The 23,993-nt window shown below is 46.4% G+C and overlaps 1 protein-coding gene across 1 annotated transcript in view; it reads right to left on the reverse strand.

The window, feature by feature from the left end:
• Positions 1–23,993, reverse strand: part of LOC141111805 (uncharacterized) — a 105,911-nt gene that overhangs the window by 5,259 nt on the left and 76,659 nt on the right. The window contains exons 9-11 of the mRNA XM_073603948.1: positions 14,174–14,476; positions 9,342–9,659; positions 2,940–2,972 (exon numbers count right to left, since the gene is read on the reverse strand). Of these exons, the coding sequence (XP_073460049.1) occupies positions 2,940–2,972; positions 9,342–9,659; positions 14,174–14,476 (654 nt within the window). The remainder of the gene's footprint in view (positions 1–2,939; positions 2,973–9,341; positions 9,660–14,173; positions 14,477–23,993) is intronic.

Consider the following 23,993-nt stretch of genomic DNA (forward strand, 5'->3'; position numbering starts at 1 on the left):
GATCACAGCTCAGCACATTAAGCCCCCCTTTCAAACGAGGCGGACTCCGATTCCACGGAATCCGCCTCGGTCCGCCGGCTCAGCGGGAGATCAGTCCGTTGATCTCCGCTGAGCCGGTGGATGACAGGTCCCTCTCTGCTCACTGAGCGGGGGAGGGGCTTGTCAGGCACCGCTGCCGCCTATGGAGGGATCGGACGAAAACGGACAGCATGTCTGTTTTCATCAGATCTCACCCGATCCGATCCGCCAGCGACGGACCTGGACGTAGGGTCATCCGTCTGCTTTTAGCGGATGGGACGGGGTCGGATGTCAGTGGACATGTCTCCGCTGACATCCGATGCTCCATAGGCTAACATGGAGCGCCCGTTCAGGTCCGCCGTCAAAACTGACAGGCCGACCTGAACGGTTCGATCGAGTGAAAGGGGCCTAATACTTTGTATATTTGCACTTAAATTTTAGATGCAATGTGGAGCAGTATTATTATTTATTGAACCCTTTTTTTTGTGATTGACATTTTGTTTATTTTGTGAAGTCATTATCACATTTAACCACTTCAGCTCTGGAAGGATTTACCCCCTTAATGACCAGGCCATTTTTGTGATACGGCACTCCGTCACTTTAACTGACAATTGCGCGGTTGTGCGATGTTGCACCTAAACAAAGTTGACGTCCTTTTTTCCCCACAAATAGAGATTTCTTTTGGTGGTATTTGATCACCTCTGCAGTTTTTATTTTTTGCGCTATAAACAAAAAAAGAGCGACAATTTTGAAAAAAAGAATATTTTTTACTTTCTGCTTTAATACATATCCAAAAAAAAAAAAAATGTAAAACAAACGAATTTCTTTATCAGTTTAGGCCGATATGTATTCTTCTATGTATATTTTTTGCAAAATAAATCCCAATAAGTGTATATTGATTGGTTTGCACAAAAGTTATAGCGTTTACAAACTGCGGATAGATTTAGGGATTTCTTTTTTCTTTTTTACTGGTAATGGCGGCGATCTGCGATTTTTAAACGGGACTGTGACATTGTAGCGGACAAATCTGACACTGAGTGACATTTTTTGGGGACCAGTGACACCAATACAGTGATAAGTGCTATAAAAATGCACTGATTACTATATAAATGGCACTGGCAGGGAAGGGGTTAACAGTAGGGGGGGATCAAGGGGTTAAATGTTCCCTGGGAGGTGCTTACTAACTGTGTGTGTGTGTGGGGTGGGGGGGTCACACTGAAAGAAAAATAGAGATCGATAAATCAGCTTAGCTGAATCACAAGATCTCTCTTTCCCTTCCTGACAGATCCGTTGTTTGTGTTGTTTACACAGACGGCTGATCCGTCTCTCCTGTGAACGATCGGCGGGTTGCGGCGGTCATCGCAGCCACCGGACCCACTGATTGGCTCCCACTGTGTCCAATCACAGTGAGAGCAGCGCACCCGTTAAACCATGTGCATGAAATCACACACAGGTACGTGATTTTGCGCAGCTGGGCCGCCCTGCCGCAGTCAATGTACATGGGGCGGTCTGGAAGCGGTTAAAGCAGAAACCGCGCATCATAAGGACAGTAATAATTCATCATTTCCTCAATATTCAAGGAATTTTTCAATGCTGCAGGTTCTGTTTGAATTTTATTTGAGGTCAAGCACAACCTTTAGACCCGGTTCACACAGGGGTGACTCTTCAGGAGACTTAGCCACCTGACAAGTCGCGTCCCCTTCTGTACTATGGAACCGTTCTAATAGAAGCGACTCAAGTCACTCCGACTTAGAAAAAGGTTCCTGTACTACTTTGGGGGCGACTTCAGGTGACTTGCATTGACTTTCTATACAGAAGTCATTTTGCAAGCCGCCGCTGAAGTCGTGTGCAGGTCGCCTAGGGCAGTCGTGCTGCAAGTCGTGTTGCCCCTGTGTGAACCGGCTCTCAAGATTTTGTTTTTAACAGAAAGAACCACATCGCAGATCTCAGCCCACAGGGGTCACATTCCAGGCCGGTCATGGTCCAGCGCGGTACGGCCTCCAAATCTATTGCTGAAAATACGCGGATCCAGATGGCTGCAAGAAGAGACTTTCTGAAGCACAATGTAGAGTTTTGATCAAAGAAAAAAATCATCTTGAGGAAAATAAAAATTAGCCAGTAAAAATAGTTAAAGCGTAACTCCACTTTTGTTGAGAAAAAAAACATTCCCGTCTGGGTGATCTCTGTACATTGCAACTTTGTTGCAGATTCCTATCTTTAGTCATTCTGAAGAAATCACTGGTTGTTCCTCTGTGCTGAGTGAGTCTAATGGGAGTGGTTTCATAATTATCAATCAGCTGCAGCAGCTGCAGGGCACTAATCAGGAAAGTGGCGGGTCCTGCATCCCTTTGACATGTTCCTATTGGAAGTATCTCATCAAAAATGACATTTTTGTTGCAGGGGATGCCTGAAATTAACTTGCAGCTTAGTGCAGACTTCTGGGAAAATCAGTGAGCCAATCACACAAGCAGGAAATTACATATCTGGGGGGCGTTCTGTGTACAGAACACCTCCAGGAGGCCATATTGCATTTTCAGAAAATTACTGCAGCTGCAGATTGAAAAGGAAAAAAGGTATTTTTTTAATAACATATAATTACAGAATGACTTGTGTCGCAGTTGTATACGCTATATTATTTTTTCTTTATTTGCTATTTTTTTTTCCCAACAAAAGTGGAGCTACCCTTTAAACTTTTCTCATCAGAGAAGTCCATCCTCCTAGGACACAAGCAAAAACTGAGGCATGCTGGGAGTGGGAGGGGTTATGTCAGGCTGGGTAATGTTTTTTTTTTGTCTGCTGGTGTCAAAATCCTCCTGTAGGTGGCAGTATAACCCACAAGTCTCTGAATTCTGTGTCCCTCAATGATCAAGAAAGAAAAAAAAAACCTTTACTCCTAGGAAGATTTTATAAATCATTCTTACCGGTTTTTGTTTCTTCTGCCTTCCTAGAATCTCCTATAAAACAAGAGAAATACTTATCAATATAAAATAAATTGAATTATTACACAAATAACATTAAATGTCAATATATTGATAATTGGATCCATAAAAATAGGAGACCTCAACAGCACAGAGCTCAAATCAGCCCCCCAAAAATCCCATCCCCCGCACTGTTCTCAGTGTACACAGTGCTGCTCCATGTATGGGGGAGCTGCAGGCCGGCCACAGTCTGGGGGTGCAATGACATCACACAATGGTCCTGAACTCAAAGATACAAGTGAAGGTGCAATGATTTAGAATCATAAATCACCCAATAGCAACAAAAGTCTGTTGTAAAATACAGTCTAATATAGTCCATGTAGATAATTAATAATATATGGGCAATAAAAAGTCCAGGGCACTCAAGGCTGCCAACATATAGGAACAGAGACCAGGTTCTCAAGCACTGCAAGAGACAAGGAGAGGGGCGCCCCTGAGTGTAGACGTTTCTTAAAACTTTAATAAAACATACAGTTTATCAACTCACATTTATGTGGTGAATACAGGCATGTGGGTCCCAACAAGGGCGAGTCCTGGTGACGCTCCTCCATGTACCGGGGCTGTCTGTGTGGATATCCACCATTGTAGATGAAAAGCCGGCTGCTGTGGAAGGACTCAGAATGAGGCGCTAAGTCTAGGCTGGCAGCAAGGGATGACGTCACACTTAATGGACGCATTTCGTGAGCATGCACGCTGCGATATTCCGGCAAGCCGCGCTCCTTTTTCAAACGGACTTCATTAGAGGAACCATAAGGGGCCATTATAAGGAAGTAAACAAGGAAGGGGAGGGGAGTAAGACTCGGGGATGTGGGCGGTACTAATTAGTATATACGGAGATGCAGTCGAAAAACAATTGGCAAATATACAAGTGCAGATCAAAGCAAATAATATTACTTCTAAAATATGATAAAATGGAAAAATGTTTCTTGATGGGGTATTATTTATAATGGGCATAATTGAACATGGTAAATTAAATTATAATTAGGAATAGTAGTTATGATTGGTATCTTATAAAGCCTAGTATTACGAATTATGAATTATTCCTGAAAAGACAGTGAAAAATTTATTTTCAATGGAGCAATAATTAAAATAAAAATAAAATAAGAATATATGACTAAGGGGCAGTCACATACAGTCTTAATATTGTGGTCACAATAATGATATGATCTATACGGACACTATACATACATTATAAGAAACATTAGAAGTGGAGTGGTAAGAACCACAAATGTTACAATCCATACACAGATATATATATATATACACACACACACACACAACTTAAAAAAATGGGGGGGGGGGGTGCACAACACATCGTCTCCATCCAACCTCGTGTAAATGTGCAAATTATGCATACATATATCACACTAGGGGATACTGAAAATATTAAAAAAGGATAAAATATATCATATTGAAAAAAGATCCAAAGATGTATTAAAATCCCAAAGAGATATATAATATATATAAAAATATATATGTATTTGTATGCCTCGGTTCACACCAGAGGCGGCACGACTTGCAGGTCGCCTCACCGAGGCGACCTACACACGACTGCCCGGGCGACTTGCAAAACGACTTCTGTATAGAAGTCTATGCAAGTCGCCCCAAGTCGCCCCCGAAGTCATACAGGAACCTTTTTCTAAGTCGGAGCGACTTGCGTCGCTCCCCTTAGAACGGTTCCATAGCACAGAACGGGAGGCGACTTGTCAGGTGACTAGGTCGCCTGACAAGTCGTCCCTGTGTGAACCGAGCCTAAGTGTAAGACGTTGTGGCCAAAACATTCCTGGAGGCCCAACATTGAATAGTGGCTGCTCCTCTTTTTGGCCACGTCTTACGCATACAAACACATATATATTTTTATATATATTATATATCTCTTTGGGATTTTAATACATCTTTGGACCTTTTTCAATATGATATATTTTATCCTTTTTTAATATTTTCAGTGTCCCCTAGTGTGATATATGTATGCATAATTTGCACATTTACACGAGGTTGGATGGAGATGCTGTGTTGTGCCCCCCCCCCCCCCCCCCCGCATTTTTTAAGGTGTGCGTGTATATATATATATATATATATATATATATTTGGATTGTAACATTTAATTGTTATCATTCCTTCTTACCACTCATGTGACCAATTTGGATGTTATATTACATTATATGTCGATGACTATGTACAATATTATTGTTGTTTTATGCTCCACACCTGTTATGTATGAACAGTTGTGCATTTATCATCTGTCTGCCCTTCTTCCCTCGATTTTGAAAGTTCTAATGTTTCTTATAATGTATGTATAGTGTCCGTATAGATCATATCATTATTGTGACTACAAAATTAAGACTGTATGTGACTGCCTCTTAGTTTAGTTTTTTTTTTTTTTAATTATTGCTCCATTGAAAATACATTTTTCACTGTCTTTTCAGGAATAATTCACTATTCGTAATACTAGGCTTTATAAGATACCAATCATTAGAGCCCTTTACACTGGGGCGGTTTGCAGGCGTTATTGCGCTAAAAATAGCACCTGCAAACCGACCCAAAACAGCCGCTACTGTTTGTTCAGTGTGAAAGCCCGAGGGATTTCACACTGAAGCGGTGCGCTGGCAGGAGAAGAAAAAAACTCCTGCAAGCCGCATCTTTGGAGCGGTGAAGGAGCGGTGTATTCACTCCGCGGTGTATACACTCCTGCCCATTGAAATCAATGGGGCAGCGCAGCTATACCACGGCAATACTGCGGCTATAGCCGCACTATGCGAGCAGTTTTAACCCTTTTTTGGCCGCCAGCGGGGGGTTAAAACTGCACCGCTAGCGGCCGAATACCGCCGCAAAAAACGATGGTAAAGCAGCGCTAAAAATAGCGCTGTTTTACTACCGACGCCCCCACCGCTCCAGTGTGAAAGGGGCCTAACTCCTAATTATATTTTAATTTACCATGTTCAATTGTGCCCATTATAAATGATACCCCATCAAGAAACATTTTTCCATTTTATCATATCTTAGAAGTAATATTATTTGCTTTGATCTGCACTTGTATGTTTGCCAATTGTTTTTCGACTGCATCTCCGTATATACTAATTAGTACCGCCCACATCCCCGAGTCTTACTCCCCTCCCCTTCCTTGTTTACTTCCTTATAATGGCCCCTTATGGTTCCTCTAATGAAGTCCGTTCGAAAAAGGAGCGCGGCTTGCTGGAATATCGCAGCGTGCATGCTCACGAAACGCGTCCATTACGTGTGACGTCATCCCTTGCTGCCAGCCTTGCCTTAGCGCCACACGCCTCGTTCTGAGTCCTTCCACAGCAGCTGGTGTTCTGCCGAGAAAGTTCCGCTCGGCGGATTAGTTCCCCCCTCTACTGCGCATGCACAGTAGAAGCCGGCGGAAATAGCCGAAGCGGAACAGCTGAAAATCAGCTGTACACGGCGCCTGTAAGAGGGCCCCTCGCGGGCTCGCTTCGCTCGCCACGCTTCGGGCACGGCCTCGCTGCGCTCGGCACTTTTAGATTCCCCCTCTAGGTCCACTTGGATAGAGGGGAAGGAATCTGGACCCAGAGCGCAGGCGCCGTGTACAGCTGATCGAAGCGTTTGAGCTTCGGCTATCTCCGGCGGCCAACAGTAGTACGTACTGCGCAGGCGCTGCGCCTGCGCAGTACAGGGGGGGAACCTATCCGCCGAAGGAACTTATTCGGCAAGACACCGGCTTTTCATCTACAATGGTGGATAAAAACAAAAGACACCAGCGCTCAAAGGGTTAAGAAAGCAGTCCTGCAATGAGTAAAAAATGATATAAACAATAAATTAGTTTATTCAAAAAAGCAGCTGATGATTGAACCACAGTACTGTTCACTTGTAGTGTAATAAAACAAAGCAAGGGGAGGGGGGAGGGGGGCTTACACAGTCTCCGGCCGATCCACTGAGCAACAAGGAGCCAACAGTCAAGTCTCTATTGGCTCCTCGTTGCTCAGTGGATTGGCCGGAGACATCAAGCCCCCCTCCCCCCCTCCCCTTTCTTTGTTTTATTACACTACAAGTGAACAGTACTGTGGTTCAATCATCAGCTGCTTTTTTGAATAAACTCATTTATTGTTTATATGATTTTTTACTCATTGCAGGACTGCTTTCTTAACCCTTTGAGCGCTGGTGTCTTTTGTTTTTATCGCTTGATCCATTTCTACCAGTGATGGTTTTTTCCAGCCGCACGGGTTACAGACCCTCATCCGTTGACTTTCATTCCCTTCTATAGTATTACATTCCCTCATTTTTTACCGTTCCACAGGTTCCCACAATACAGCGCTGGGTTCTTTTGTTGTTTTTTACAATGGTGGATATCCACACAGACAGCACCGGTGCGTGGAGGAGCGTCACCAGGACTCGCCCTTGTTGGGACCCACATGCCTGTATTCACCACATAAATGTGAGTTGATAAACTGTATGTTTTATTAAAGTTTTAAGAAACGTCTACACTCAGGGGCGCCCCTCTCCTTGTCTCTTGCTGAACTCAAAGATGAAGATTTGCTGTTTTATAGAGAATGTTTAGAAATGTTAATTCTAAGCAATACCTTGAGAAATGTATCTTTTGTCTTGAATTCCTCTTTAAAGCGGAAGTCCCGCAAAAACATTTTTTTTAAAGTCAGCAGCTACAAATACTGCAGCTGCTGACTTTTAAAATATGGACACTTACCTGTCCAGGGCGCCCATGATGTCGACACCCGAGGTCAATCTGTCCCTCGGTCCTCAGATGCTGCCGTCGCCATCTTCAGTAAGGGAATCAGGAAATGAAGCTTTGTGACGTGTCCCATTAATGCATACTTTTGCTGACGGGTCTTTCTCATTCCCATCTCAGAAAGTTGGGAGGTATGCATTATTATGCTGCTCACTGTTCTCCATGCTGGAGGGGAAGCTGCACCTGAGGAGCTACAATGCAAGGATCTCCCTGCTTCATCTATTCTGTGGATTTGTATTTCCTCCACCTTTCTTATTACCCCTCCAGTCAACAGAAAACCAATAATCAAGGGGCGCAGCTCTGGCATGAGGAAGCAAAGCCCTGCTGCTCTACCAAGATGGCCACCTCCTCCAGTAATAGAGAAAAGATCATCTGCAGGGAGATGAAAGAGGGCTGATGACCTGTCCTGTGTCCTCTGCTTCTACAGTACAGGTCACCTTCCCCAATTACTATTATCCCCTCTTGTGATAAGTGTCACGGCCAACACTGTTCTCCTCCTCCTCCCATCTGCATTTACTTCAACAGGAACATTCCGTTCAGCCAGACATTTGTGTTTAGGAATCCTCCACCGAATCCTATTGGCTGAGGGTGATGAGATGTACATGTAGCGCCCCCTCTGGGCTGAGGGTGATGGGATGTACATGGAGCGCCCCCTCTGGGCTGAGGGTGATGGGATGTACATGGAGCGCCCCATCTGGGCTGAGGGTGATGTGATGTACATGGAGTGCCCCCTCTGGGCTGAGGGTGATGGGATGTACATGAAGTGCCCCCCCTCTGGGCTGAGGGTGATGGGATGTACATGAAGCGCCCCCTCTGGACTGAGGGTGATGGGATGTACAAGGAGCGCCCCCTCTGGGATGAGGATGATGGGATGTACATGGAGCGCCCCCCTCTTGGCTGGGGGTGATGGGATGTACATGGAGGGCCCCCTCTGGGCTGAGGGTGATGGGATGTACATGGAGCGCCCCCCTCTTGGCTGAGGGTGATGTGATGTACATGGAGCGCCTCCTCTGGTCTGAGGGTGATGGGATGTACATGGAGCGCCCCCTCTGGGCTGAGGGTGATGGGATGTACATGGAGCGCCCCCTCTGGGCTTAGGGTGATGTGATGTACATAGAGCACCCCCTCTAGGCTGAGGGTGATGGGATGTACATGGAGCGCCCCCTCTGCACTGAGGGTGATGGGATGTGCATGGAGCGCCCCCTCTGCACTGAGGGTGATGGGATGTACATGGAGCGCCCCCTCTGGGCTGAGGGTGATGGGATGTACATGGAGCGCCCCCCTCTGGGATGAGGGTGATGGGATGTACATGGAGCGCCCCCTCTGGGATGAGGGTGATGGGATGTACAAGGAGCGCCCCCTCTGGGCTGAGGGTGATGGGATGTACATGGAGTGCCCCCTCTGGGCTGAGGGTGATGGGATTTACATGGAGCATCCCCTCTGGGATGAGGGTGATGGGATGTACATGGAGTGCCCCCTCTGGGCTGAGGGTGATGGGATTTACATGGAGCATCCCCTCTGGGATGAGGGTGATGGGATGTACATGGAGCGCCCCCTCTGGACTCATCTAATGAATGAGATATGAACATATCATACATATGAAGAATACACGGAGATCTCACCTGTCAGGCGCAGAGTATATCGCTTCTCTCGGATGGTCTTGGACTGACTGTGGGTCACCTCACACCGGAGGGTCGTATTATCATCGATCATCTTCGGGGTGAAGGTCAGTGTGCTGGAAGATTTATACAGACCGTCCAATCCGATCTCTGGATCCGATATTGTCACCTCAGATTGGGGGAACGTGCTGAACTCCTTATACCATTTTATTTGTAGATCTCGGGGGGAGTATCCTGATATTGTTACTTGGAATGAGGTCTCCTGATCGGCTGTCACTCTCGTTGGATGGACAATAATGTCGGATAATGTGGGCGGTTTCTCTGTAATGATAAATACAAACAGATGTGTGTTATTCTGTGTATAGAGTGTAGAGTGAGAGATACGATAGAAGGATAGAAGATTCTGGTCATCAGAGACACTACATGACCGCACTCACATATCATAGAAGGATAAAGTCCATTCATCTGAACAGACTGAGGAACCGGTTCCCGGAGAGGAGCTGTGTCCCCCGGAATGGATGCCAGCAATCCAGACACAAGGTTACCATCTACAGCCCCATCGGTGTCACCACAAACACAGAACTTTCCGGAATTCTGACCGACTTCAGATCCTCAGAGAAGTAATATTGGCCCCAGAAGTGTGAACTTCATACATCATATGGAAGCCTTCACTGCCCTCCCTGTTCTGAATATTCATCAGCCAGGAAGGGGGGCAATTCTATAAACCTCTGTGAGCTCCACCATTCCTCCATTATGTCTGACCAGCTAAAGTCAGTGGAGATGCCAGGAAGCCGGATGTAGATGAGGAGAACCTGTCTGATGCTGGATGAGATCATTCTATGCACAGAGGAAGTCCAACTCTACAAACTCTGATCTGTCCTGATATAGAGGTAATAATAACATCGTTCTGTGCACAATATGAACCCCAGCAACGAGTTCTATGACACCAAGAGAAAGGAAAGTGATGTCTCCCAGGGCAAAGTATTCATGCTGTTTTTTGTTGTGTAATCTGCACCAATAAAATGAGAGCAGAAGCCTGATTGGTTGTTAGAGGTAACACTGACTCTTTATTTATAGTGTAGCACCTCCTTACCCCTTGGCTGTTGAGGAGGGAATCCCTGGCTTATTGTGAGGTAAAAAGCAAATGGGGGGCCAGTTACTTAAGAACATTTAAAGGATTTATTTTTCTCAAAGAAATCCAGTAGAGAGAGTTAGGGCACAGAATACCCCACATGACCTCCTCCTCCTCCTCCTGTCCCATCTCCTCCATCCCATATCTTCCTCCTGTCCCATCTCCTCCATCCCATGTCTTCCTCCTGTCCCATCTCCTCCATCCCATGTCTTCCTCCTGTCCCATCTCCTCCATCCCATGTCTTCCTCCTGTTCCATCTCCTCCATCCCATGTCTTCCTCCTGTCCCATCTCCTCCATCCCATGTCTTCCTCCTGTCCCATCTCCTCCATCCCATGTCTTCCTCCTGTCCCATCTCCTCCATCCCATGTCTTCCTCCTTGTCCCATCTCCTCCATCCCATGTCTTCCTCCTGTCCCATCTCCTCCATCCCATGTCTTCCTCCTGTCCCATCTCCTCCATCCCATGTCTTCCTCCTGTCCCATCTCCTCCATCCCATGTCTTCCTCCTGTCCCATCTCCTCCATCCCATGTCTTTCTCCGGTCCCATCTCCTCCATCCCTTGTCTTCCTCCTGTCCCATCTCCTCCATCCCATGTCTTCCTCCTGTCCCATCTCCTCCATCCCATGTCTTCCTCCTGTCCCATCTCCTCCATCCCATGTCTTCCTCCTGTTCCATCTCCTCCATCCCATGTCTTCCTCCTGTCCCATCTCCTCCATCCCATGTCTTCCTCCTGTCCCATCTCCTCCATCCCATGTCTTCCTCCTTGTCCCATCTCCTCCATCCCATGTCTTCCTCCTGTCCCATCTCCTCCATCCCATGTCTTCCTCCTGTCCCATCTCCTCCATCCCATGTCTTCCTCCTGTCCCATCTCCTCCATCCCATATCTTCCTCCTGTCCCATCTCCTCCATCCTATGTCTTCCTCCTGTCCCATCTCCTCCATCCCATATCTTCCTCCTGTCCCATCTCCTCCATCCTATGTCTTCCTCCTGTCCCATCTCCTCCATCCCATGTCTTTCTCCGGTCCCATCTCCTCCATCCCTTGTCTTCCTCCTGTCCCATCTCCTCCATCCCATGTCTTCCTCCTGTCCCATCTCCTCCATCCCATGTCTTCCTCCTGTCCCATCTCCTCCATCCCATGTCTTCCTCCTGTTCCATCTCCTCCATCCCATGTCTTCCTCCTGTCCCATCTCCTCCATCCCATGTCTTCCTCCTGTCCCATCTCCTCCATCCCATGTCTTCCTCCTGTCCCATCTCCTCCATCCCATGTCTTCCTCCTTGTCCCATCTCCTCCATCCCATGTCTTCCTCCTGTCCCATCTCCTCCATCCCATGTCTTCCTCCTGTCCCATCTCCTCCATCCCATGTCTTCCTCCTGTCCCATCTCCTCCATCCCATATCTTCCTCCTGTCCCATCTCCTCCATCCTATGTCTTCCTCCTGTCCCATCTCCTCCATCCCATATCTTCCTCCTGTCCCATCTCCTCCATCCTATGTCTTCCTCCTGTCCCATCTCCTCCATCCCTTGTCCTATTCCTTCTCCATCCCATGTCCTCCTCTTCCAGTCTCATCCCTCCCATCCCATGTCCTCTTCCTCCTCCAGTCGCATGTTCTCCATCACATGTCCTCCTCTTCCAGTCTCATCTCTCCCATCCCATGTCCTCCTCCTACTCCATTCCATGCCCTCTTCCTCCTCCAGTCCCATCTCCCCCATCTCATGTCCTCCTCCTGCTTCTCTAGTCCCATGTCCTCCATACCATGTCCTCCTCCTCCAGTCCCATATGCCATGTCCTCCTCCTCATTCAGTCCCATGTCCTCCATACCATGGAGAGGTGACTGTGTGTGATGCTCTGTAACCTCCATGCCTTCTGATATGAACAGGCCTTACGGTATGGGGCAGAGTAGAGTTCAGGACTCCACGTGGGAGACAGAAGGCTCTGCCCAGAAGTCAGGGTGTAAGTCAGCTGGGAGCAGATAGTCGGTACCTATGTGCACAAGAGCCTGTGTGAGTATTGTCTGGAGGATCAGACAAGTACCTGAAGTGGGAGTGTGGAGCAATGGTGTCACAAGAAAAAGCCAGGAGGCTAAAGTAAAGAATTTGTGTTTTGTGGCCTTGAGAATGGAATGATGAATAATCACTGATGAAAAGCCTGATGTAAGGATTTTTTTTTTCTATTAAAATGGGCAGATATGTCCTCAAAGTGTTACTAAACCCACAACAGTAAAATCAGTCTGTATATGTGTAGCGCTTACCCCCGAAGGAGCGGCTGATTTAAATTGGGTCTTTGCCCTTACCTCCTTACCTGAATTTCCACCAGACATGGGACTTAGAGTCTGTATAAGGCCTTACGCCCACCAATGTATGCACCAGTCACTTCGTTATGTTTCCAATGCTTTATTGCAAAACTTTTGAAGAAGTAGCAGTAAAGAGGTAGAAAGGGAGTTGTAAGAGGGTCCAGATACCTTATGCAGATCACTGAGGAATTTGAGATAGTACCCTCCCCCAGAATGCACAGCGGTGGACCACCCCCAGTGGGCTGTTTCCAAGAAAGAAAAGCACTCAATACACTTTAGCCTGTTGCTCTTCCAACACTGGCCTGTGGTGACAACGACACCTACAGACAACAGTGTGGAACTACACGCAACACAGCCAACGCTGGAACAAACACTAATTGAGGCACAGATTAAATCTGAACTGTGTACAGAACAGATGACCCCCTAAATTGACATGCATGCGCCTGATCAACAGGAGCAGGGCGCTACATATGCAGCATAGAAGGCTTGTTATACTCACTTTGGAACTTAAGGGGTTCATTCTCTGCATTGTATAAAAAGGCTGTTTTATTCTGTATGCAGATGCCCCTCCTGTAATGTCTAGCTTGGGAAGGCCAGCTAACACACAGGCAATAGCCAACCTGATTGGCATCACACTATTGACATCACACATGTGGGCGTGTATACAGGCTGCAGGGAAAATCTCCTCCTACCTGATCTCTCAGCACTGAAGAAACTCTGCAGTTTATCATGTAATTGTAGTATAAAGATCAGCGAAAAAGGTATATAGTGTCAGTATTTCAATGTAAAAAGAAGATTATTAAGCTGTGGGCACCGGGGGGGGGGGGGGGGGGCAGATGAACTATTTTCATATTACTGGGTTTAGTAAAACTTTAAATGAATGTTAGCGAGTGGACTGCATCCTTAAAGAACTACCTGGAGCTAATCTTCCCCCACCCAAAAAACGAACAAAAACATCCTTCAGACCCCAAAATACAGACCAACATCTGGGAGGCAAATCTGGATCCTGGACTCACATCCTCCCCAGGCAAAGCCTAAAGGGAAAAAGACCCCTTTTCAGAAGGTCACCCCAAATATTTATTTCTTCCCCAGACTATATCACTGGCACTAAACCTTCTAGTGATTGGCCAGAGTGAAATAAATGTTCATAATTTACAACAATGTATCTTCTTGCTTCAGATACCGGAAAACGGCAACAGACAAGCAAACAATATCACATGGCTAAATTAGAGATCCTTATCTTTGTGGAATGAGCCTATAGTATGCGATATATAAATAGAGTTTATCTCTGATATCAGATGTATTAGAATATAAAGTTCAGAGCTCTACAAATGTCAAACAATGCAACTCTCATTGCAGTCCTATATGAGTTTTATAGTTTTCTGTTTCCAGATTTCCTTCCAATAAACTTACCTGGGAGCTTCAGATGTATTTTTTTCTCAATAGATTTTCCCATTTTCTTGTTCGTCACCCTGCAGGAATAGACTTTCCCATAATCCCGAGCTGTAGGTGTTATAGTCAGATAACAGGACAGAACATCTCCGCTGCCTCGGGTCACTTTCTGCTGTCCTTTCTCCAGATCTCTTCCACTCTCTAACCAGGTGACCTCAGGGGTGTCTCCAGGATCAGAGCCAATCACATCACAGCGCAGAGTCACAGGACTTCCATAATCTGGTGTACTGGAATCACTGGAGATCTCATTGACCTTATAGAGACCTGCAGGGGAAGAACATGAAACAGTCACATCAGTCTCTATACAGAGGAGCTTACATTCTAATAAAACAAAAAAATAGCTGCACTGCAATTAATGAAATGAGATCAAAAAATATATTAATGTGATCACCTTGAAAAATAAAAATGAACATCCACATGTGATAGGCTCACAGTGAGAAAACAATAAAAAGTCCTCTTGATTTAAATAAAACTATTACATAGAACCAATGAACATGCGTAGTCCAATTGCAAAGTGCATAAAGTGAAAAGTTCATGTAAGTAAAATATTCTTTTGCAAAAGGAGAGAATGACAGTCATTCTCATTCATTTTATTTTTCAAGGTGATCACATTAATATATTTTTTGATCTCGTTTCATTAATTGCAGCACAGCTATTTTTTTGTTTTATTGTTTACCAAGTGGTTGTGTCTCACATTTATAGTTGCAGCTGTTTTCTTCATGTTATTTATTGTACTTTTGGGATAGCGCAGTAATTTTTCTAGTTTTGATTTTACACTCTAATGTCCCCTCCCCCACAGTCCCACACTATTATTATATATTTATATAGCTCTGACATATACCGCAGTGCTGCACAGAGAACACTGAGCCAGTTACATCAGTCTCTGTACAGAGGAGCTTACACTCTAATGTCCCCTCCCCCACCCTCACATCAGTCTCTGTAGAGAGGAGCTTACACTCTAATGTCCCCTCCCCCACAGTCACATCAGTCTCTATACAGAGGAGCTTACACTCTAATGTCCCCTCCCCCCACAGTCAGATCAGTCTCTGTACAGAGGAGCTTACACTCTAATGTCCCCTCCCCCCACAGTCACATCAGTCTCTGTACAGAGGAGCTTACACTCTAATGTCCCCTCCCCCACAATCACATCAGTCTCTGTACAGAGGAGCTTACACTCTAATGTCCCCTCCCCCACAGTCACATCAGTCTCTATACAGAGGAGCTTACACTCTAATGTCCCCTCCCCCACAGTCACATCAGTCTCTGTACAGAGGAGCTTACACTCTAATGTCCCCTCCCCCACAGTCACATCAGTCTCTATACAGAGGAGCTTACACTCTAATGTCCCCTCCCCCCACAGTCACATCAGTCTCTATACAGAGGAGCTTACACTCTAATGTCCCCTCCCCAACAGTCACATCAGTCTCTGTACAGAGGAGCTTACACTCTAATGTCCCCTCCCCCCACAGTCACATCAGTCTCTGTACCAGAGGAGCTTACACTCTAATGTCCCCTCCCCCCACAGTCACATCAGTCTCTATACAGAGGAGCTTACACTCTAATGTCCCCTCCCCCCACAGTCACATCAGTCTCTATACAGAGGAGCTTACACTCTAATGTCCCCTCCCCCACCCTCACATCAGTTTCTGTACAGAGGAGCTTACACTCTAATGTCCCCTCCCCCACCCTCACATCAGTCTCTATGCCAGAGAGGTGCTGCAGCTCTCCCTTTCCAGACACCAGGAAGAAGGTGAGTTCCCTGGCCCCTGGGAGGAAGGGAGATTCTAGGGATGACCTGGGCGATGGATCCCCTGGGGGATTCAACCTGCAATCCCAAACTTATACTTGCCAACTGTCCCGAATTTCTCGGGACATTCCCGGGATTTAGACCCTTTTCCCGATCTAGGTATTGGATAGAAAGATCTGGATGCCGCACACTGGATAAAGTTGAAAACTTTGTCTTTATTGTAGAGATAGGACCATTAAAAGTACAAGACAATCACTAGAATGATTTCCAGTCTTTGGTAGACGGGCCGTGGAACGCACGCCGCTACCACATCACTGTCTGCGGCTTCTGGCGTGGAGCTAGCCGGCAGAACGGTGCTAGTTTTTATTGAATAAAACTTTTTAATTGTAAGCTGGATTAGCTAAATAAAAAACTCTTTTGATTTACGCTATGAGGCTCTTCTCTTCTCCATGTATATGATATTTCCCGATGGATGCCATTAAGAATACAGCGGTGACACAAGTGGGAAGGAGTCGGTGAGGGGGACATCGATCATTTGGAATTCTGGCCACCGGATATACATTTATATGCCCATTACCCCTGCAGGGGTTGGGCGCTCCAGTGAGTGGGGGCACAAGAGGGGGTTCCACATAAGACGGTTTACACCAACCACAGCAGACCTGTCCGGAATCGCTTGGATACACATCAGATTTTTTGCACAAGGATTTTCTTACACATAGGACAATTTCTGGATATATGTATTAACTTTTGTAGTTTTTGTTTGCACGGATAACCATCACATATTTTTTAAACCATTTTTTATCAGAATTTTATATTTTTTCACCAGTGTTTCACTTTTTGTACGATCACAATTTAAATCTTATATACACACATTTGTATAACACAATTTGGATTGTTTACTATTTACTGTTTTTTTAGGGTGCTTTTAATATATTTTTCATCTGCAATCATTTTTATTTTTTATTTTTATTATGAATAGTCCTTATGTCTACTAGTGTTTTCAGCCATACTTATGGTAATTTTCATCATTTTTTATATATATATTTTTTGGGGTGATTTGGATATCTGATATTTAATGTTTATGTGATTACACGCAATTAATTTTTTCTGCTTCTTTTCACTATATATATATATATTTTTTTTTCACCCAGATTTGTTACACACACATTGATCTGAATAGTGAACAGCGCCAATCCCCCTTTCATAGTTTATAAGAAGGCTGCTGTGTCTGCAGGACTGGACTCTGCTAATAACATGCCTGGGATTCTGATCTCTGACAGTAAGTCATCTATGACTGTGAACGCTGCTGGGGGGGAAGGGAGCTGCCATTATTCCTGCACAATCTCCACTGATGGCTATAGGTGCAGTGGATGTGAAAATGAATGTGAATGATGAAGCTGCTTGTAATGCTGGAAAAAGGCATGCATGGGTGTTGGTGGATGGAGTGACAGCTGCTTCTGCTGGTGATTTGCAGAGCGGGGGTTCTGAGGCTCCTGCAACGAATAATCAGGGTACAGCTGTCAGGTCTGGAGCTTCTAATCCTGCTAATAAAACCTATGTTGGGGCTCTGGCTGGGATGAGGATGTCGCATTGGGGGGCAGTTCAGGGAGAAGGTCTGCCAGCTGCACCCCTATCTTTCAGATGGAGAAATGTGGTGCTGCTCAGGTAGGAGGGGGTGAGGGGGGGGGAGGGCAGCCCCCCCCCCCCCGTCAAGAGGTTGGATGTGGACAAGATTTTGGTGATGAGTTTCAAGGCGGATGACATTTTTGCTCTGATCAGTCTGGTAGGCTCCTATGAGTATGATCTGTCCTTTGTTCTGCCCAAGTCTCTTGATGTGTTTTGGAAGAAGTATGAACATGTGTATAGGGGGTCTACTGGAGTGGGAGGGACTCGTCCCAAAACCTGTCTCACGCCAACCTCTTGTGAAGAATGTCACCATCCTGGTAAGGAATGAATCCATTCCTTCTGATGACCTGTCTGTCTAGCTGAGGAAATTTGGGGAGCTTCTGACTCCATTGAAGAAGATTGTGGATGAGAGGGGCATATGGACAGGTGGGTGGTCGGTGCAGATGAGACTGTATGTGAATGTGGTCCAGCATCTGCCCTCATTAGGAAGGATAGGATTGTTGTGTTCTACCCTGGACAGCCCAAACTCTGTAACAAGTGCAGTTCTCAGGGTCATTTCGCCTCCTCATGTCCAGAGATAAAGTGCTCTTTGTGTCAGGACCTGGGGCATCTGGCTAAGGATTGCAATAAGATCAAATGCAATCTTTGTGTTACGTTTGGGCATGCATACAGCCAGTGCCCTGAGGCCTTGCATAACCAGTCAACTTTGGTGAAAGAGTTTTTTCGCCTGGACATGGAGGAGGCAGAGGAGAGAGGGGGGGGCTGTGCCAGGGCTCCCCAATGTCTCTGTCCCTGTTGTCTCAGTGGAATCAGTGTCTGATGGTCCATCCAATGTTGTGTCATCCCCTTGTGTCGTGCGCCTCGAGTTGGTGTCTGTGGATGTTGTGTCTGATCCCCCAATGTCAGTCTCCCCAGAGGTAGTGGGGACTGTGGAGGGAGCTGGAACAGTGTGTATGGCTGCACCGACCCCCACTCCCCGACGTCTGAGGACTGGAGGGCGCAAGGCACCAGGGGATGGAGTTAATGATGGTCGAGGTACTGGTGTAAAGGGTGGGGGGGACTGATGTGGTGAGTGGAGTGAGTGGGGTGGATGATGTTGTGGGCGATGGTGGAATGGAAAGGGAGGGGGCTTTGCAGTCAGGGTTGTCTCATGATGATATAGTGTGGTTGGAGGCAAAAAGAAAGTCTGGGAAGAAGAGAAAGAAGAAAAAGGAGGTGCCTGTACCTGACCCTGGGGGGGTGGAGGTGTCCAGTAAGTTTGAGGTGTTTTCTGAGGTGGAGGATGAGGGTTCTTCGGGTGTTGAATCTGTGATTTCAATGGAGGAAGAATCACAGAGGACATTAAAGCATGTAGGGTCTCCAAGTAGGGGGGGGGGGGGGGGTAAGCAGGCTAAGAAACGTATACCTCAATCATCCTGTTCTCACTCCTTTGAAGGTGGCGACCATTAATGTCGCCAACTTAAAATCAGTAAGTGCTCGTAACATGGCCTTATTTTTGCTCAGCAGGTTTGATGCTGAGATTTTCCTTTTGCAAGAGACCCGGTTGTCTATATTGGCTGATATTCATCTGGCGAAGAAGGAGTGGAGGCGCGGCCCCTCTTTCTGGTCTCTTGCAGCCGAGCCTTACACTGGAGTTGCGGTACTTTTTTCCTGCATGGTAACCTTGTTGGCGGATTATTGAGGTAGAAATGGGGAGATGCATGGTCTTAGACGTCTCCATGGGGGGGGGCAGGACCTGCGCCTGATCAACATCTATGGGCCCCAGACAAAATGGGACAGGAAATGCCTCTTCATGAAGATCAAGTCTTTTCTTTTTATAGCCCAGCAAGTTGTCTTCGGTGGTGATTTCAACTAGGACTAAGGACAGGAAAGGTACCGGAGCCAGGCTGGACTGTGACTGCTTTTTTTTAAACAAAATATTTAGAGGCAGGTCTGGTTGATGTGCACATTCATTGCTGCCCAGATGACACGGAATTCACTTCAGTGAGGTAATAGTCTGAGTAGATTAGATAGTTTGCTTATTTTGTTTGTTAAGGGGAACTCTGCCTTCTCTGCACCAGTGTATTCTGTCTGTCACTCTGAATAGAGACACCACCCAGACACTACCTGGGGGGAGGGGTACCTGGAAGCTAAATACGGCACTCCTGGACAATGTGAAGGTGAGTCAATCCTTTGAGGATTTTTTTCTGGCACAGGTATCAATTATGGACTTTTGCAGCAGTAGTTCAGAGTGGTGGGAGCTTACAAAATGAAGGATCGTTGGGTTTTTCAAGGCCATTGGAAAAAACAAACAGCTTGATAAGTATAGGGATGGTGAACCCGCGCAGTGGAAGTAAAGGCGTTATTTGTGAAGTTTGGAACTGCTGCCTCCCAACAAGCAGTCACCCTAAATGGGGACAGCTGAGATATATTGAGAATGATAGAAGGGTTTGGCGCTGTTCCTATTTAGTTTCCTACCTTCATATAGGATACTAGATACAGATAAAAAATATATGGATTCCTAGGTGCACCGTGCATATGTCAAATATTAAATACAAATTAAAAATATGAATTCCCAAGTATACCGTGCATATGTCAATTAAATATTCTGCTGCAATATTGTACAATCATAGGTGATACATAAACATTGGATACGTAACTTAAATAAGTGGTAGTACTAAAAAGGGGGGGGGGAGGGGGGGGGGGGAGGGGAGGGAGGGAGGGGGAAGGGGGAGTGAAATGGGGAGGGGAGGGGGTGTAGGAGATCTACTCCAGGGGAAAAAATTGGCAATAACAAGATAAAGTGCAAGCGTGCTGGTGAAATTCAAAAACAGCAATGACAATTTGTGCTAACAGCTAATGTGCCTAATTTGTGCTTCCCAAATATCACCTCCTGTACCAGCGCTGATGGACATTTGTGACGGTTTTGACGTTTTTTACCATTTCGCTTGATTTTTACTGTAAAAGTGTGAGTACCCTTCCATTTTGTGTAATAAAACCTTTTAAAAGCAATTTTACGCTATGGGCACTCCCTCTCTCTTTACATATGATATACCACGATCCTGAGCCCGCCAGTGATCGCTGTACAGTGGCGTAAAAACTGTAACTGCCTACTACCCCCGCAGGGGTGAAGTGATCTGGTGAGTGGCTGCACTTTCAGAGTAAAGAGATATTATAAGTGAAGGATTATTATCACAGCACAAGAAACTGCACAAGAGACACTAAAGAATTTTTCTGAAGCACGCTTGCACTTTATCTTGTTATTGCCAATTTTTTCCCCTGGAGTAGATCTCCTACACCCCCTCCCCTCCCCATTTCACTCCCCCTTCCCCCTCCCTCCCTCCCCTCCCCCCCCCCCTTTTTAGTACTACCACTTATTTAAGTTACGTATCCAATGTTTATGTATCACCTATGATTGTACAATATTGCAGCAGAATATTTAATTGACATATGCACGGTATACTTGGGAATTCATATTTTTAATTTGTATTTAATATTTGACATATGCACGGTGCACCTAGGAATCCATATATTTTTTATCTGTATCTAGTATCCTATATGAAGGTAGGAAACTAAATAGGAACAGCGCCAAACCCTTCTATCATTCTCAATATAGCTTGATAAGTATGTCACCTACCAGAATCTGCGGAGGAAGCTTGATAGGCTTGTGTCGAATAATGGGGATCCGGGGATGATCTCTGAGGTTAAACTCTAGCTCAGGGAGTGTCAATATGACAGGCATACCTCTTTGGTTCTGGAAAGGGATTATGGGAAATATCGCTCGCCCGACACTTACCAGAATTGCAAACAAGGTAGACCAGTTAAGTCAGTTGTAGGCCTTGTTGACAGTACAGGTTCCTTGACAAAGTCCAAGTCGGGTCCTGGAAACCGCCAGGTCATATTATGCTGACCTCCTGCGCAGGAGGGGCCTTGTTCGGGCAGGCATATCAAGTTTTCTGGATTCTATTCCAGGACTGGGAAATGGCAGTTCTCTTGTGAGTTTAACAGAGGACATCACAGCAGATGAGGTGGTTAAAGTGATTGTAAACCTTCGTTTTTTTGTTTTTTTTTAAATAACAAACATATCATACTGTAAGAGTACAGGGCTTACTACGCATGTACCAATGGTGTGTTGCCGCAAGAGGAAATCCGTGCCAACTGAGCATGCGCCAAAGACGCCTCAGTCCGCCAACCCGCACCTGCGCAGAAGACCTGATGGAAAAAGGCAGGAAAATCCCCAGAAGGCGCACAGGAAGTGACCTCATACTTCCCTATATAAGTCCAGCCCAGACACTGCCAAATTGCTGGATTATCTTCAGTCCCCCCTTGTCCCTGTGCTAGTGTGTGATCTGTCTGAACATGTGACCTGGAAACCTATTTGACTACTCTTGATTGCTGCTTGCCTTTGACCTCGGATTTGTACTTTGACCATTCTACTTCTTTGTCCCTTTTGTACTCAGCTGCCCGATTGGAACTGACCCCGGCTTGGATCTCGACCAATCTTCATCTGATTAACTCTTTTATACTTTGTTGCCAAACTGGACTTGACCTTGGCTTGGATCTCGGACTAAGGCTTGCACTGTGCTCCACACCCCTGGTATCCGTGCCACTTGGTGTCCACCAAGTCTCTGTCTCCATTTTCAGAGGCTTCAAGGATCCGAGGTGCAAGGGAGGCCTCCCCACTGCTTCAGTCCCACATCAGGTACGTGACCCACGTGACACATACTTACCTCAACTGTGCAGTTCGTTTTGCACAGTGTGGCCCCGAACCTCGTCTTCTGGGGTCCCCGGCGGCGTTCGCGCCCCCCTCCCCCTTTCGCATTGGTTAACCCCCTGAGAGAAGAGCTCTCCTTAGGGGTTACCTTGCGGGCACACTCCCGAGTCCAGCACTTGCGTGCATAGACACAGAATGCCGGACTTGGCCCCGCCCCCCAGCGTCCGCGTCCTTGGATTTGATTGACAGCAGCGGGAGCCAATAGCTGTGCTGCGATCAATCTATCCAGTCAAGAGCCAAGAACCCCAGAGAGGAAGAGCGGGTCTCCGCCGAGGGAATGAACGGGCTCAGGTGAGTAAAACGGGAAGGGCTAGGGGCCAGTCAGTGTCAGAAGTTTTTTCACCTTAATGCATAGGATGCATTAAGGTGAAAAAACACGAGGGTTTACAACCCCTTTTAGGTTGTTGATAAGCTTGCCATTAAGAAGTCACCTGGGCCATATGGATTGACAGCCGAGTTTTATAAGCACTTCAAGGTTACTCTGGCCCCATATTTGGTGGAGGTTTTTAATGGCTGTCTGAGAGAGGGTTCGCTCTCTCCCTCCATGCGACAACCTGTGGTGATTCTTCTGTCAAAGGGTAAAGATTCTTCAAGAATTGGCAGCCCGTTAGCATTCTGAATGTGAAAAATGCCAATCCACCTGGCTCTTAAGGCTCGCTCAGCCTTGGGCGCAGCTCCTTGTTGCACAGGCCCACTCCTGGCCTCTAGGAAGGGGCTCTCCTGACACTCCAGGCTTCCACACTCCTCCAAGACTCACGGACCCCTCTGGTCCTCAAGACTCTCTCTTCCAGTTGTCTCAGCTATAGTCTCCCCGACTCTCTCAGTTGGCCCAACTCTCTCAGTCCACTCACCTGGAACCTCTCCCACATGGAGTGCCGTCTCAAGGATGTCGCCTGGGTTCTTAAACGGTAGCACACCTCCTTCCTGTCTGCAGCAACTGCTCCAACACAAACACCTTTTCCACACACACTGAACTATTCTCAGCTCTGCCTTATAACGGGTGTGTGCACCTGGACACAACCTGCAGAGCTTGTGGAAAACCTGGAAACATGACTGAAGACTCCATCCCTCCCAATGCTCTTTGAAGTCTTCAAGTTTCCAGCCCCAATCCAGACTTAAAAAAATCCAGAGAAATCTTAAAGCATAGTTTTCTCTGCTCAGAGATCTTTTGCTGGAACTTCTCAAATTGCTTTTTTGAGAGTCCTGTGTCCATTTTACACACATTTTCACTAAGACAGGGGCTCTCACTCTCACAACGCGTTCACAATCAATCCCTTCATCTGGAGGTTAGAGAGGGGACCGTTGTGTGGAGTGCCTTTGGCCATTCCTGATGAGCCTCCTCTGAGGGTCATGGCTTATGCTGATGTTGTGTCTGTTTTCATCTCTGGAACAAAGGATGCAGAGGAGGTGGAGGTGGTCTCAGTGATGGAGCAGTATGCTGAGGCATCTGGCTCAAAGATCAATCAGGATAAGAGTGAAGTATTTTGGATGGGAGAGAAAGGCGATGGCTTCGAGCTTCCGGACGTCTTCCAGAGCCCTGACAGGAATTTACAGTTTTAGGCATCAAATTTGGTGCCAGCGATTATGGCCTTGCAGATTGGGAAAGCAGACTACAAGATGCCGATGCCAAGGTTGCCAGCTGGAAGGATTGGACT

This window comes from Aquarana catesbeiana, linkage group LG11 (assembly GCF_042186555.1).
Source record: "Aquarana catesbeiana isolate 2022-GZ linkage group LG11, ASM4218655v1, whole genome shotgun sequence".
NCBI classification, from domain to species: domain Eukaryota; kingdom Metazoa; phylum Chordata; class Amphibia; order Anura; family Ranidae; genus Aquarana; species Aquarana catesbeiana.